The sequence below is a fragment of the Rhamphochromis sp. 'chilingali' genome (genome assembly GCF_963969265.1).
Source record: "Rhamphochromis sp. 'chilingali' genome assembly, chromosome: 5".
Lineage (NCBI taxonomy): Eukaryota > Metazoa > Chordata > Actinopteri > Cichliformes > Cichlidae > Rhamphochromis > Rhamphochromis sp. 'chilingali'.
In genome coordinates, this window is record NC_137932.1 from 9,061,133 (window position 1) to 9,075,456 (window position 14,324).

The 14,324-nt window shown below is 40.6% G+C and overlaps 1 protein-coding gene across 1 annotated transcript; it reads left to right on the forward strand.

Annotated features, from left to right (window-relative positions):
- Positions 1–4,991: 4,991 nt before the first annotated feature.
- Positions 4,992–11,867, forward strand: rp1l1b (rp1 like 1b; the record flags this gene model as incomplete). Its single annotated transcript, XM_080883408.1, has 1 exon — positions 4,992–11,867. One exon carries the CDS (start codon positions 4,992–4,994, stop codon positions 11,865–11,867), a length of 6,876 nt encoding a protein of 2,291 aa, XP_080739534.1.
- Positions 11,868–14,324: the final 2,457 nt, after the last annotated feature.

Here is a 14,324-nt window from a genome sequence, read left to right on the forward strand (position 1 = left end):
CAGACAATGTCAACTCTTGCCCACCCACTGGTGATGGGGTGAGGGAAGATGATATAGAGAAATGTGTACGTGTTAATAAAGATGGCAGTTTATCAATGGAGATGAAAGTGCGCTTTAGACTGCAAAATGATGAAACAGTGCACTGGTCCACGGAAGTAAGAAAGACCACAGGCAGGACCTGTGACTACCACCAAGGAAACAATAACCCACACTTTCCGAGCTATCTTGAATCTGAAAACATCTCTGCTGTTCAGCCAGATGACCATTTCATGAGTCAGCACTATCAGAGACATCAAGAAGAACCTCATTGTCCTCACTGCTGCAGTCACTGCCAGGATTATGAAATCTGGAAAAATGTACCAAGAACACATGGGGCAAGTCGCTGCATTCAAACATCTAGCTCAAGTGCATCTTCACATACAGTGGTCTCTAGAAAGACAGTAGTATCTAGATCAAGCGAAGAGCTTACTGAACAAGTGGTGGAGACAGAGACTTGTGTGAAGCAGACTATTGAGGCAGCTGAAACTGTAGAGTATTGCACCATCGGGAGTGAGGCTTGCTCACCAAAGTGCAACGTGCAATCTTCCACTTTGTATAACTGTCTAAATGAGAAATCAGAACAAACAAGATCCATTACTAGGCAAAATCAACCCCAGAGTCCTCAAGATACAACATCCAATGCTTCAGGACAATCTAGCAAGTCAAAAAAATCTAAACCCTCACACGCTTGTCATTGTGGAGTATCTGAAGAAAATACAAAAGGACAAATCTACACCCGAGCTGAAGAGGAAGGCAAAATACAAAGAGATTGTTCAAGTGCCATGTCTTTAAAATCTAATGTCTCTTGCAGATCAACTGTGTCTGGCAAAATACAGGACCCAGAGACAAAGGATGAAGAGGAGAACAGGTCTAAAAGTGCCATGTCAGTTCATTCAAATGCCTCGACAAAATCCAAATCGGATGTTTTGGATGTTGCAGTTGGAGGATCTCAAGCATGTGATGACAATGGAACACACAAAAGACCACTGAGCAGCATGTCTGTTAAATCCTCCAAATCTGAAAAATCTGTGAAGTCTGAGCATCAACAACATAAATCAGAGGAAGATGTTGAAGAAGAAAAACCAATAAGTCCCATCTCAGCAAAGTCAGAGATGTCTATTAAATCCAGAGGATCGAGGGCATCTTCTTTCCTAGGTGAAAAAGAAACAAAGGAGGAAGCTCAGCCGAGGACACCTAGTGTCACATCAGCTGCTTCAGATTCTTCTGTAGAGTCACCTGAGGCATCTGCAGAAAAAAGCATTCAAAAGCCAGCTGAGAATGAAACTGAACTGAGAACACAAAGCACCATGTCTGGGAATTCAAACACTTCAGCAACATCTACAGAGTCAAGCGCATCTGAAGATCCACATACAGGAAATGCAGAGGAAAGATCTGAAAGAACAGTAAGTGTAATGTCAGCTAGGTCTGTCAAGTCAAATGAATCTGCAACATCTAGAAAGTCAAACGTTGAGACAGAAGAGACAAGGGAGGCAACTGATGCCATGTCAGCTAACTCTAATTCATCAGCAAGATCTAAAGGATCCAAGAGGCCCGATCCTCCTGATGCAACTGAATGTGTTGGTTCATCAGATGACATAAATACTGAAGAGCAAAGCGGAGAGAGACCACAAAGCATACTGTCAGTCAAATCAGCAAAGTCTGTAAAGTCCAGTGTTTCTGCAAAATCCAGCAGATCCAAACACGGAGAACAGGGAGAGGAGAGGGGACCAAGTTCTTTGTCAGTAAAATCAGTTCAGTCCAATGTGTCAGGAAAATCAAAAGGGTCAAACACTTCAGCCAAATCTAATATGTCCGTGCCCACCGATATTGAAGCTGAAGAACAGGCTGCAGTTAATGATGAATATGAAGAAAGACCTCCAAGCAATACATCAACCACATCTGCTAAATCTTTAAAATCAAATGCTTCTGCAGTTACTCCTGAAAGCTGTGGTGATGCTTCTGAAGAAACTAATATTGAAGGTGAGACTGAAGGAGAATCAGTGAGCTCATTGTCAATTACATCAGATATTTCTGCAACATCGTTTAAATCAAAAGACGAAGGCACTGAGATGCTTCAAGAAGCAAATGATGAAGAGGAAACTGAACAAAGACCACCAAGCTGCTTATCAGCTAAATCACTTCAGTCACATGTTTCTGAAATATCTGCAGAGCGAGTACCAAGTGCTTTGTCAGCTAAATCAGCAAAGTCACGTGCTTCTAACACATCTAATAAACCAAAACCCTGTGAAGTTTGTGCTTGCCAAGCCAATGAAAGATATGGCGAAGAGGAAACTCAGGAAAGAGCACAGAGTGAAGTATCAAACAGATCTGGAAAGTCAACTAATTCTGCAAAATCTCCCAAGTCAAAAGATCACGAAGAGGAAAATATATCTCTTCATATGGAAAATGAAGAGAGAGCTCCAAGCAATCTGTCAGTCAGATCAGGAAAATCAGGAAAGTCAAATGCTTCTGCAGCATCTAAAAGATCAAAGGTTTCTGAAATTTGCTTGGAAGACTTTGCTGACCATCCCGAGGAAAGAATCGTTGAAGGTGAGAGTGAAGTGAGAGCAGTGAGTGCTATGTCTTCCAAGTCAGCTAAGTCAGATATTTCTGCCAGATCAAACAGAACAAATCATTCTGTTAATGGTCCAGGTAGCGAAAACTCAGAGAACTCTAATGAAGAAAATGACAAAGAGCAAACAGAACAAAGAGCACAAAGTAGCCTATCAGCCAAATCAGGTCAGTCACATATTTCCGACAGATCTAAAAGGTCTGCAGATAGATCACCCAGTGCTTTGTCATCTAAATCAGCAAAGTCACATACTTCAAACAAATCTGTGAAATCAAATATTTCTGAAGTTCTGTGTAGTGATACTGATAAAATAGATGGTGAAGATCAAACTCAAGAGAGACCACAGAGTACAATTTCATCCAGAACTGAAAAATCAACAGTTTCTGCAAAATCTAGTAGATCAACGATATTGGAAGATAATATAGTTAGGGAACACACAGAGAGAGCTCCAAGCAATCTGTCGGTCAGATCAGAAAGATCAGCAAAGTCGAATGTTTCTTCAGCATCAAAGAGATCAAATGTTTCTGTAGCTGTCTTAGAAGACAATGTTGACCCTTCTGACGAAAGAATTATTGAAGGTGAGAGTGAAGATGGCACAATGAGATCAGCATCTGCGCAGTCAGATATTTCTGCCAGATCAAATAGGTCAAACCAGTCTGCTGATGCATCAACTAAAGAAAAGTCAGAGAGTGCTGATGAAGAAAATAACAAAGAGCAAACGGAACAAAGAGCACAAAGCAGCTTATCAGCCAAATCAGTTAAGTCACATGTTTCTGGTAGATCTAAAAAGTCTGCAGACAGATCACCCAGTGCTTTATCAGCTAAATCAGCAAGGTCACATACTTCAAACAAATCTGTGAAATCAAATATTTCTGAAGTTCTGTGTAGTGGTACTGATGAAATAGATGGCAAAGATCAAACTCAAGAGAGATCACAGAGCGCAATTTCAGCCAGAACTGAAAAATCAACAGTTTCTGGAAAATCTAGTAGATCAACAAGAATGGAAGAAAATAAAGTTGATCATGAGGAACCCACAGAGAGAGCTCCAAGCAATCTGTCAGTTAGATCAGGAAAATCAGCAAAGTCAAATGTCTCTGCAACATCTGGAACATCAGATATATCTGAAGCTCTTTTAGGAGACTGCATTGACAATACAGAGGATGTTAAGGGTGAAACTGAAGAGAGGGCAATGAGCTCATTGTCTGTCCAGTCAAATATTTCTGCAAGATCAAATAAGTCAAAACGATCTGTTGATGCTCCAATTAAAGAGGACAGAAAGATCTATGATGAAAGGGAAGAAAGAGCACAAAGCAGCTTATCAGTCAAGTCAGTTAAGTCACATGTTTCTGAGAGATCTAAAAATTCTGCAGAGAGATCACCCAGTGTTTTGTCAGTTAAATCCACTCAATCGCATGCTTCTGTAATATCGGTCAAATCAAATGCTTCTGAAGATCAGTCTGGCACAGTTGCGCATACTGCTGATGTAGGAGACCCTAAAGATGAAACTGAGGAAAGAGCACCGAGTGCAGTGTCAACCAAAACTGAAAAGTCAGCTATTTCTGAAAAATCCTCAGTGTCAAAAGTATTTCATTGTCCAGATGAAAACGATATCTGTGATCTGGAGGACCATGAAGATCGGTCTCCAAGCAATATGTCTGCCAGCTCAGCAAAATCAGCAAAGTCAAAGACTTCAGAAGTTTCAAAAAAATCTAAATCTTCTGCCATTCAATGTGATCGCATTGCAGAAAAGGAAAATAAAGAGGAGCACACTGAAAGCAGATCAGTGAGTTCAATGTCACTCCATTCGGCTGATTCAAATTTTTCTGAAATATCAGGTATATCAAAATGTTCAGCAGAGCCTCCAGCTGAAGAGAGAGTTGCCACACCTAAATCCCATGTATCTACTATATCTCTAAAATCTAAAGCTTCAAAAGTTGCTTCACAGCATAAATTACCAGCGCAAGGAAATGATGAGGATGAACCTCAAAACAGAGCAGAAAGTGCAATGTCAGCAAAATCCTCTATTTCTGCCAAATCCAATAAGTCAAAATTATTGGCTGCCCCAGTAGAAGAAATATCTCATGATTCTGATCATACTGAAAGACCTGTAAGCAGTAAATCACAGAGATCAGCAAAATCCACCAAGTCAAATGTTTCTGTGAAATCTAAGAAATCAAAAGCTACTACTATCCCTTCTGAACACAGCACTGAGATTGCTGATGCAGAGTCTGAGGGAAGAGCGAGCTCATTGTCAACACAAACGATAAGGTCAAATATTTCTTCAAAATCCAAAAAGTCAAAATGTTCTCATGTACCAAATTGTGAGACCTCCAATGAAGATAATGACAAATCACAAACTGAAGAAAGATCTCCAAGTGTAATGTCAGTCAAATCAAATATTTCCCATGTTACAGAAAGATCCAATGCCTCTGATATTACTGAAGACGTTGATGAAGTCACTGATGTGTCTGCTGAAGAGCATGTGGCAGAAGATGTAGTGAGAGCAGTTAGTGCCATTTCAGCTGGATCTGCAAAGTCGCATGCCTCAACACGATCTACGAAATCAAAAGGCACATTTCCAGGTGAAGGAAGTGCTGACGAAGAAAGCGCAAAGACAACAACAAGTTGTACATCAGCTAACAAAGAAAATGTAGAGCGAGCACAAAGTTCTATGTCAGCAAAGTCAAGTGGTTCAAGGAGATCTGCAAAAGGATCTCGAGCTTTTGCTGGAAATTCTGCTGAGGAACATGCTGAAGAAGAAACTGAGGAGAGGTCACCAAGCAGCGTGTCGGCCAAATTAAACAATTCAAATGTTTCAGTGTCATCAAGGAGCTCGACAACTTGTGAAATATCTTCAGAATACAACAATGCCAATGATTTGGAGACTGTACAGAGATCTCTAAGCTCCTTGTCAGCAAAATCAGCCCGATCCACCAAATCACTGCAATCCAACATTTCTTCAAAAACTGCTAAGTCAAAACCCTCTGTAGGCAAAGAAAATCATGAAGCCAATGTGGAGAAAGAAACAACTGGTCCCATTATATCTACTGAAAGTTGTTTAAATGACACTGATGAAAATACAGCAGAAGACTCAGAGAACAGAGCAATGACCTCAATGTCTACCGAGTCAAATGCAACATCAGTATCTGCAAAAACAAGAACTTCTCAAAAATCAGGGAAATCAAAAGTGCTGGAGCAGGTAGCTGATAAGGCAGATCCAGCACAGAGGAGTCCAAGTGTTTTATCAGTGAAGTCAAACACCTCAGGAAGAACAAAAAAATCAAATATATCTGGAACAACCACCACTGAAACGGTTGGACATGAAGAAGAAGCTGATGACAGTGCCATGTCAACCAAATCAGTTAGTTCATCAAAGTCAAATAAATTACAAGGTCCAGAAATCACTACTACAAACAGTTCTGGCCATCCTAATGAAGAGAATACTGAAGAGATATCTGAGAAAGCACAGAGTGCTGTGTCAGCAAAATCAAAAAGGTCAGTAAAATCAACAAAATCTGACATTTTAAGCAAATCAGATGTCCCCATCGTGACCGTTGGGGAAAATGAAACCAGAGCACCTACAGCCATGTCAACGAAGTCCAAGGCTTCATCATCTTCAAAAAAGTCCAAAACATCTGAGATCAGTGGAAAGAAAAGTGCCACAACTACAGATGTCTCTTCTGAGCGGACCAGTGTTTCTCCACTAAATTTAGAAGTAATGAAGCCAAAGGAAAAGAGCCGATCTACTGCCAAATCAAACTCTGGAAGACATTCAGCAATGTCAGAAACAAGTCAGAGAGCAAAGCAGCAGAAAGAAAATGAACAACATGTCATATCTCACACAGAGTCAAATGAAAGTAACTTGTCACAAACTCTGTCTAGTTCAGATATCATCAAAGAGATGTGTGAGTCTCCAGCACACAGTCACTCAAAACGTAATGTTCCTCACAAGATAAATGGTGACCTGGATACTAAGGAAAGTGGTGGAAGTGTCACTGACAAGAAAACTGACAGAAGCAGCAAATATCTGCATAAGAGCACCGAAGTTGATGATTTTGACCTGGTCCCATCCAGCCTACCCAACGCATCCCCTACTGAGGTTGTAAACGAATGGCTGAAATCACTGCCAGCAGAGGGTGAATTAGAGGACGTAGAGGAATTTAATGAAAACTGCGATGGACCAAAAACTGTCCCCACAACAGAAGAAATTAACACAGCGGATACTGTTAACAATCCAACTGAGAATTCAAAAGGCCCAGTAGAAGGGGAGGCAAAGAAATGTCTTCCTAATAATGACTGCGAAACAAGCAAAGAAACACCAAAGGAAGATAACGCCTCTACTGATGCAGACAATGCCTCAACAGTATTTAACTCTTCCATACAAGTGATGAAAGTCCTTTTAAATCCGAAGCTAGACAGATGCAACAGTTTACCAGAAATTTCTCCAGCTTATGGACGTAAACTGAGCTCCTCAGCTAGAGGTTTTTTGGATTGCCTTGTGAAGCTGCAGCTAATAGACCATGATCCAAAAAATGCCAATGAAAAAAATGAAAGGTATCAAGAACTCATGGGTATTCTTCAGTCCCTTTGGCTTTGTGATCCTCCTGAAAATGAACATGCATTACGGAAAGATGATCACCATTTTGCAGATGATGATTTCAATCATACGTCATCGTCTGGCGTGGATGTCAACAGTGGCTCCACAGGCTCCGGGAACAGCAGTGATGGTGTAAAGAGTGGCAATGACGTGAATGGTGATGTTTCTGAGCCTCACGCCACTGTGGATATGTTTAAGAAGGTACAACAAGGGTGTGAAGTTGAAACAGATGCAGATGTTCAGAGCACATCAGTAAGAAAGGCAGAAGGAATGTGTGAAGATGAGCAAAAGGAAGATTATCCAGCAAGCAGTGATAGTCCAAGAGAACAATCTGAAACACCACATTCCTCAAACGAGAGTGCAAGAAATTTCAGCGAGGGCCAAAAACTTCCAGAAGCTGAAACCGATTCTTCAGAGAACAGCAACTCTGAGAGCCTTCTCCTCATAGAAAGAGAAGAGCTAGCTAAAATGATTTCACAAGATGATCCTGCTTGGGTCTTAACCTTATTAAATAAAATTGAAAAACAGTTCATGACTCATTATATCAAAGCGATGAATGAGTTCAAAACTCGATGGAACCTGGGAGATAGTGAGCAACTTGACAGTACGATTAATGAACTTAGAGCTGAGGTTCACAAAAGAATCCAAGCAAGTATTGACAGAGAACTGTGGAAAATTCAAGGCCAAAAAGGCCAACCGAGACCTCCAAGAGAGACAAAATCCCGTGTTTCAACGACACAAGCAGAAGAGAGAAGACGGAAACTGAAGGTCAACCTCAAACCATCGACTGATTCACATGCAGAAAAAAGTGACGATTCAGCAACAGGAACGTCTTATAGTGACCAGCGCAGTGAAAACGGCGATGAATGCTGTCAATGCGAATCGTGCATTAAGAAAAAAATGACGTGTAGGACACCTCTTCAGGGAGATTCGATGACACCTGTACCTGCTGCCACGGCAATCAAGTGTGCATCTCACCCTGGAAATATTCATGAAACTCAAGCGGCAGAAACCCTTGTGGAAAAAGTTATTGTTAAAGCTTTAAGGGAAGTGCGAGAAGTACATCCAGGCCCTGAAGATATCTCTGAATTTGCAGCAGATGAAAAGGAAGCAGATGATATGAGTCAAGATGCAGTTCGTGATGAGGTTTCTGAAAAGAATGACGCAAAAGAACATGTTGCCAAAGAAATGCCTGAAAAAACTGTTGCTGAAGAAAATAAGGAGGAGAATGATGCCAATGACATAGGTGATGAACTGCGAAAACAAAAAGGTGATAAAACAAGCGAAGATAAGACTCAGAAAGAAATGTCAGTGGAAGAGTCGTTTTTGGCATCAACAGCTAAACAGGAATATGACAAAGGAGGAGCAAAGAATAAATGTTTGATAGCAAAGAACATAATACTGCCATCAATGCAGCTGATCATGCAGAAGATGAGGGCTAATGAAAAGGATGCCACAGCTGATGAATTGTTACATGAACCAAAAGAATCAGGAAAAATTGTGCAAATTGTATCCACAAATGGAGAAGAATTTGCTGAAGCTATCAGGTCAAATGATGAACTCCCAAAACAAGAAGATGGTGTATATTATAATAAGAGTGCTCTAATAAAACATATTGTGGTTACGAGTGAAGATGACCCTAAGGAAGACACAGTAGAGACTTCAACAGAAGAGACTACTCTGACATCTGATGCTAAACATGAACCTGAGGAAGAAGCAGCAAAGAAGGAATGGTTAACCATAAAGAATACATTGCTGCCATCAATGCAGATGATCATGCAAATGAGAATTCGGAAAGACCAGCTGATGAAAGCAGATGGAAGTGATGCAACAGCTGATGAACCGCTAAATGGACCAACAGAAGAAGATGAAAGTGAAGACACTGAAGCCTCAAGTGAAGATAAGTCTAAGGAAGATGTTGCTGAAGGTACCATGGTTCAAGATGAAGACACACACGTTGCAGGAGCAGCAGCTGAACAAAATCCGATGCCAGAAGAAAGTAAATCAGGGAGGTTTAAGGTAAAGAAGAGAGTGCATATGATGCAGGAGGAAGCAGTGAATGAAGACTTAGCTATAGTTGATGAATTTTTAAAAGAAGAAGAAGAAGCATGGTGTAAAGGTAAACTTACTGCAGAAAATGAGACTGCCAGTTTGAGTGAAGATGAGTCAGATGAGGAGTCTGCTGAAGATACTACTACTGAAGATGAAAATACAGCAGTAGAAGCCACCACAGAAGGGAAAGATGAAGTCTGGGAAGAAAAAATACTCCCTGAAGAAGAGAAAATGTCTACCGTTAGTGAAGACGAGTCTGCAGATGAAAGCACTGACACAGCTACAGGTGACGAATCTACAGAAGAACCAGGTGACCCGGCAACAACTGAGGATGAGACAGCTGCAGAAAAAGAGACTGGTCTCACAAGAAAAGCAGAATCAAAGCATGAAAATGCTGAAGATGAGATTGAAAACAAAGATACTGCTATGGTATCCTCAACTGATCATGAATCAGAGAGTGAGGAAGCTGTGGAATCACTGAAGGTTGATGATGGAGAAGAGACTGATGCTACCAGCGAAGATGACTCTGACGAAGATTTAAATGCCACCACAAATGAAGAAGAAGAGGAAAATGATGTCACAAGTAACGATCTGTCAAATGAACCATCTGAAATAGCAACAACTGAAGATGAGTTTCTTGTAGAAAGAGAGACAGCCGCTACAAGTGAGCATGAACTTACGGAAGGCACTTACGAAGCATCCACAGCTGAAGATGAAAATGTAGCTGTCGAGAGCAGCATGGTGGCCACAAGTGAGCATGAATCTGAGGAAGACGAGGTTGTGGAAAAAGGAACAGTCACTGATGAAGAGAAGATCCCTGCTATCAGTGCAGAGGAGTCTGAGGGTGAAAACAATCACACGAACAAATTGTCAGAAGAACCAGATCGAGCAGCATCAGCTGAAGACAAGACAGCTGTAAGTGAAGAGATTTCTTCAGCAGGAAAAGGTGACTCAAAGGATGAAACTGCAGTGGAAGCAACTGACAATGAGGAAGCTGTTAAAGCAGAAGATGCTGACAATAGTGAAGAGATTGGTGCTGTCACTGAAAATGATTCAGGAGAGGACCTAGATGCCACCACAAATGAAGATGAGACAACAGAGGAGGATGACACCACAGAACCAGCTGAAGAAACAACCGAAGATGAGCGGGTGATCGAAACAGAGATTGCTGTTTCAACCGAGAATGAACCTAACAGAGGCGCTGCTGCTGAAGAAAACGTGGAAGGAACCACAAGTGACAATGAAGCTGAAGATTATGGTGCAGCAGAAGAGGCTGCAACAACTGAACATGACTCAGACACAGCAGTGGCGGTGGACACCGCCAGCGCAAGTGAATCTGAGTCAGAAGATGAGGTTTCTGAAGCAAAAGAGAGTGCTGTCACAAGTGAAGATGAGCTGAAGAAAGCTGCTGTTGAGGTCGCTCAGGAAGAGGCAGCAGAAGATGTGACAGATGCCGAGCACGAATTTAACAAAGACACCAGTTCAGATGAGTCGGACGTGAAGGGAACGGATGAAAAACTAAGTGAGGGTGAGATTGCTGAGCAAAAGGAAATTGCTGCCACAAGCGAAAATGAAATGGCAGAGGAAGCAGATGAAACCAGTGATGAGTCAGACAAGACAGAGTCGTCTGAAAAGATCGGAGAAAGCAGTGCTAATGAAGAATGTAAAGAAGAAGAAAATGATGAAGATAACAGTAAGAAGCTAGTAGAAGGTGAAACAACTGGAGATGAATCGGAAGAACCTGGAAAGGAAGCGGTGGAATCTGGTGAAAATGAATTGACTTGTGAAGATTGCACAGAGGCTTTAACAACAGAGGGCGAGACTGAAAAGCATGAAACCACAGAGGAAGACTCAGGACAGCCTGAAGCAGGAGAAAATGAGACTGATGAAAGTGACAGCAGGGAAGAATCTGGAGCAGAAGGTACATCTGCAGGAGAGGAGGCTGAAGAAACTCAAACGGGAAAGGTGGAATCTACAGACGATACAGAAGATGAATCCGAGCAAGATGAAGGACAGAATGCTGTCAGTGAATCAGAGGATAATTCCAACAAACCAGAGAGTGGATGCCCAGAAAGTGATGTCACTTGTCAAGAAGATACTAATGATGTAGTGGAGCTTAAACCAGAAGAGGATGAGGAGATGGAGGAAAAATCAGAAACCAAAGAAGAAATCAGAGAAAACAACCCAGAGGATGATGTTACACAATGTGAATGTATTAACATCCCAGATGGAAGTCATGATAATAATGAAGAGGATTCCAATGCTTCTGAAAAGGAGAATGAGGAAACCGAGACACCCAATGAAGACTGGAGTGAAAAACAGGGAGATTCAGCTGATGGAGAAGACGAAGCAGAGGAAGACTCAGATGAACCAGGGGAAGAAAGTGGTGACATACAGCTTCCTTTGGTTACCAGCAAGATAGACAATCAAGATGTAGCTAACATAGTACCTAAGGAAGCGCTAAAGCCACTTGATACTTTGATCAAAAAGACCGCAGAATCTGAGGACGGCACTTACGCTGACATTGAAGATTCAGAGCCTGAAATAAACAGCCAAGATGACATTAAAAGCCTTGAGACAAAGAGTGTGAAAAAGAAGTTGTTTTGAATTGACCGTGACTCTGCCAAAGCTGAAGGTGACTGATAGAGAGTGAGACATGGGAGAAAAAAACGAGGGGTATTCTTAATATTTTAGGTTAGGTCTCCTAAATGAAAAAAAGCAAAAGGATTGATGTAGATTATCCTAAATCTTAAGTAGCACTATTAGGCTCTACTTAACAAGTACTAAACATGACAAGCACACAAGATGAGATACTACAGCAAATTCTAGTATCTGCAGAACACAAACTGCTCATGCAACAATATGAAAAACTTGAATGTATATAATGCATATCTAAACTAAATCATAGAGTATTTTATTACATATCACCTGCAATTCTGAGCCTTAGACAGAACACGGCACTGTTTATGAGCTATGCTTTCCAAAACTTGACAGTATGGTCCCGTTCCTGTGAACAACTTACAAATGTCACACATGCACACACATACTGCAATTTTTGTCAGAATTGCTGCAGTTCTTTTACATGTTTTGCTGCTTAACATTTTCTGCAGGACTGTGGGTGTTTTGAATGTATCCTATTTAACCAAATAGGTTTTGATTCTACTATAAGCATGCAAAAAAAATGTGTAATTTTCCATAACCCCAAAACTGTTTGGGTGCTGTGTATAAAAAGTTCTTTAAAAATCAATTGAGATCTTTATTTATTTATCAGATTTTTGAAATATATAATTCTCAGGTTCAATATATTTTGTCTTTGAACCTTTTCTAATCAATTATATATGGATTCTGGCTTCTACCTGTCTTATACAGCACCCACACTCTTTTGGAAAGAAAGCTTGTAAAATAAGTTTTCTCAGCAACCTAGAAAAAACGAATTATATTTATTTATGTGTTTGGTGTACTGCTGTGTATGTAATATACTCTTGTACTCTAGTGTTGCATATACAAAGCAAAACTTGAAGATGATCGCCATCAGTGTAAGCAGATGGTAATGAAAGCCAGAGCTGGGTTTTATGTATCACAACATCCTGCCCTTATGTATTTTAGATGATTCAGCTGTAATTACATGAAGAATTATGTGATTTTCTGTGGTACAGGGAATTACCTTTGCTCAGTGTACTGCACATATTGATATTAAACATACTTGAAAGTAATTTTATTGTTCTTTTATAAGCTGAGATTTCACACAACAAATTAAGGCTTCCAAATAAAATGTTTAACTTAAAAAAAAATCTCCACTACATAATAAGCACGCTACCTATAATAGATCGCAACTACTTTCAGTTACTCCCTTACCACAAGGGGTCACCACAGTGTGTGGGGCTGCATGTTTAATTTGTCAGAGTTTTATGGTGGATGTCGCTCCTGACACATTCCAAAGGGGATTTGTGTCTGGCTGGAATGGAACCAGGAAATTTTCACTTGCCAAGTGTGTGTGTTAACCACTACACTATGGAACTACCTATGATAGATTAAAATTATTATTTTTTTTTTTATATATATACATTGTTTGCTATGACTATTTTTTTATAAAGCATGGTACAGTTTGAAATACTTTATACTAATAAGTCATCACAATTTACTGTGAATTAAATAAAATTAAATAAAATTTTATTTACACAGCACAAAATCACAAAATCACTTTATATTGTAAAGTTAAGACTATTTCTAATGCAGAACCCCAACAACCAATAACTTCCTATCAGCAAACATCTGGTGACAGCGGGAAGGAAAAACGCCCTTTTAACAGGAAGAAACCTCTAGCAGGACCAGGCTCAGGGAGGGGCAGCCATCTGCTGTGATTAGTTGAGGGGAAAAACAGGACAGAAGACACGCTGTAAAGGAGAGCCAGAGATTAATAATAACTAATGATTAAATGCAAAGTAGTGAGAGTGAAAGAGTTGAGTGAACAAGAAACACTCTGTGCATCATGGGAAGCCCCAGCAGTCTAGGCCTACTGCTGAGTAACTAAGGGTTACATGGTCACTTGATCCAGCCCTATATAGTACATTTGCATCATGACTGAAATCAGCCCACTGAAGGAACAATGGGCTAGGAGGTCAGTTCCTTAATCATAATTATGCAAATTCTCATGACCATTCATCAACAACCACTAATCAAAGCCCACTGATCAATGACCATGAGTACCATTCACAGAGAGTTGGGGAATGGCTCTGTGTTAAGCTTGGGGAAACTTGCAGTCAGCTGAGATTGAAGAAGTCACTTGGATGAGTGACGAAACGTTTCTCCCACTGAAAACGCTACATCCAGATGAACAGAATAAACTTTTGGTAACTGGCAATAGCTGATAAACAGAGCGGATGGATGTGCCTCTCTCAGTGTTTCCATTTGCAGTCGATCATTGCTGTCACTTGCAGCACTCTTTTCCATCTAGCTAATTGAAATAAGAATATAGCTTGTACTCTCTTAAGTCATTCCAGGTGCACGTGCCATCTGTGTCCAAGAGTTCCTTGCTCTACAAAGCAACACTCACAAGTGCAGTTA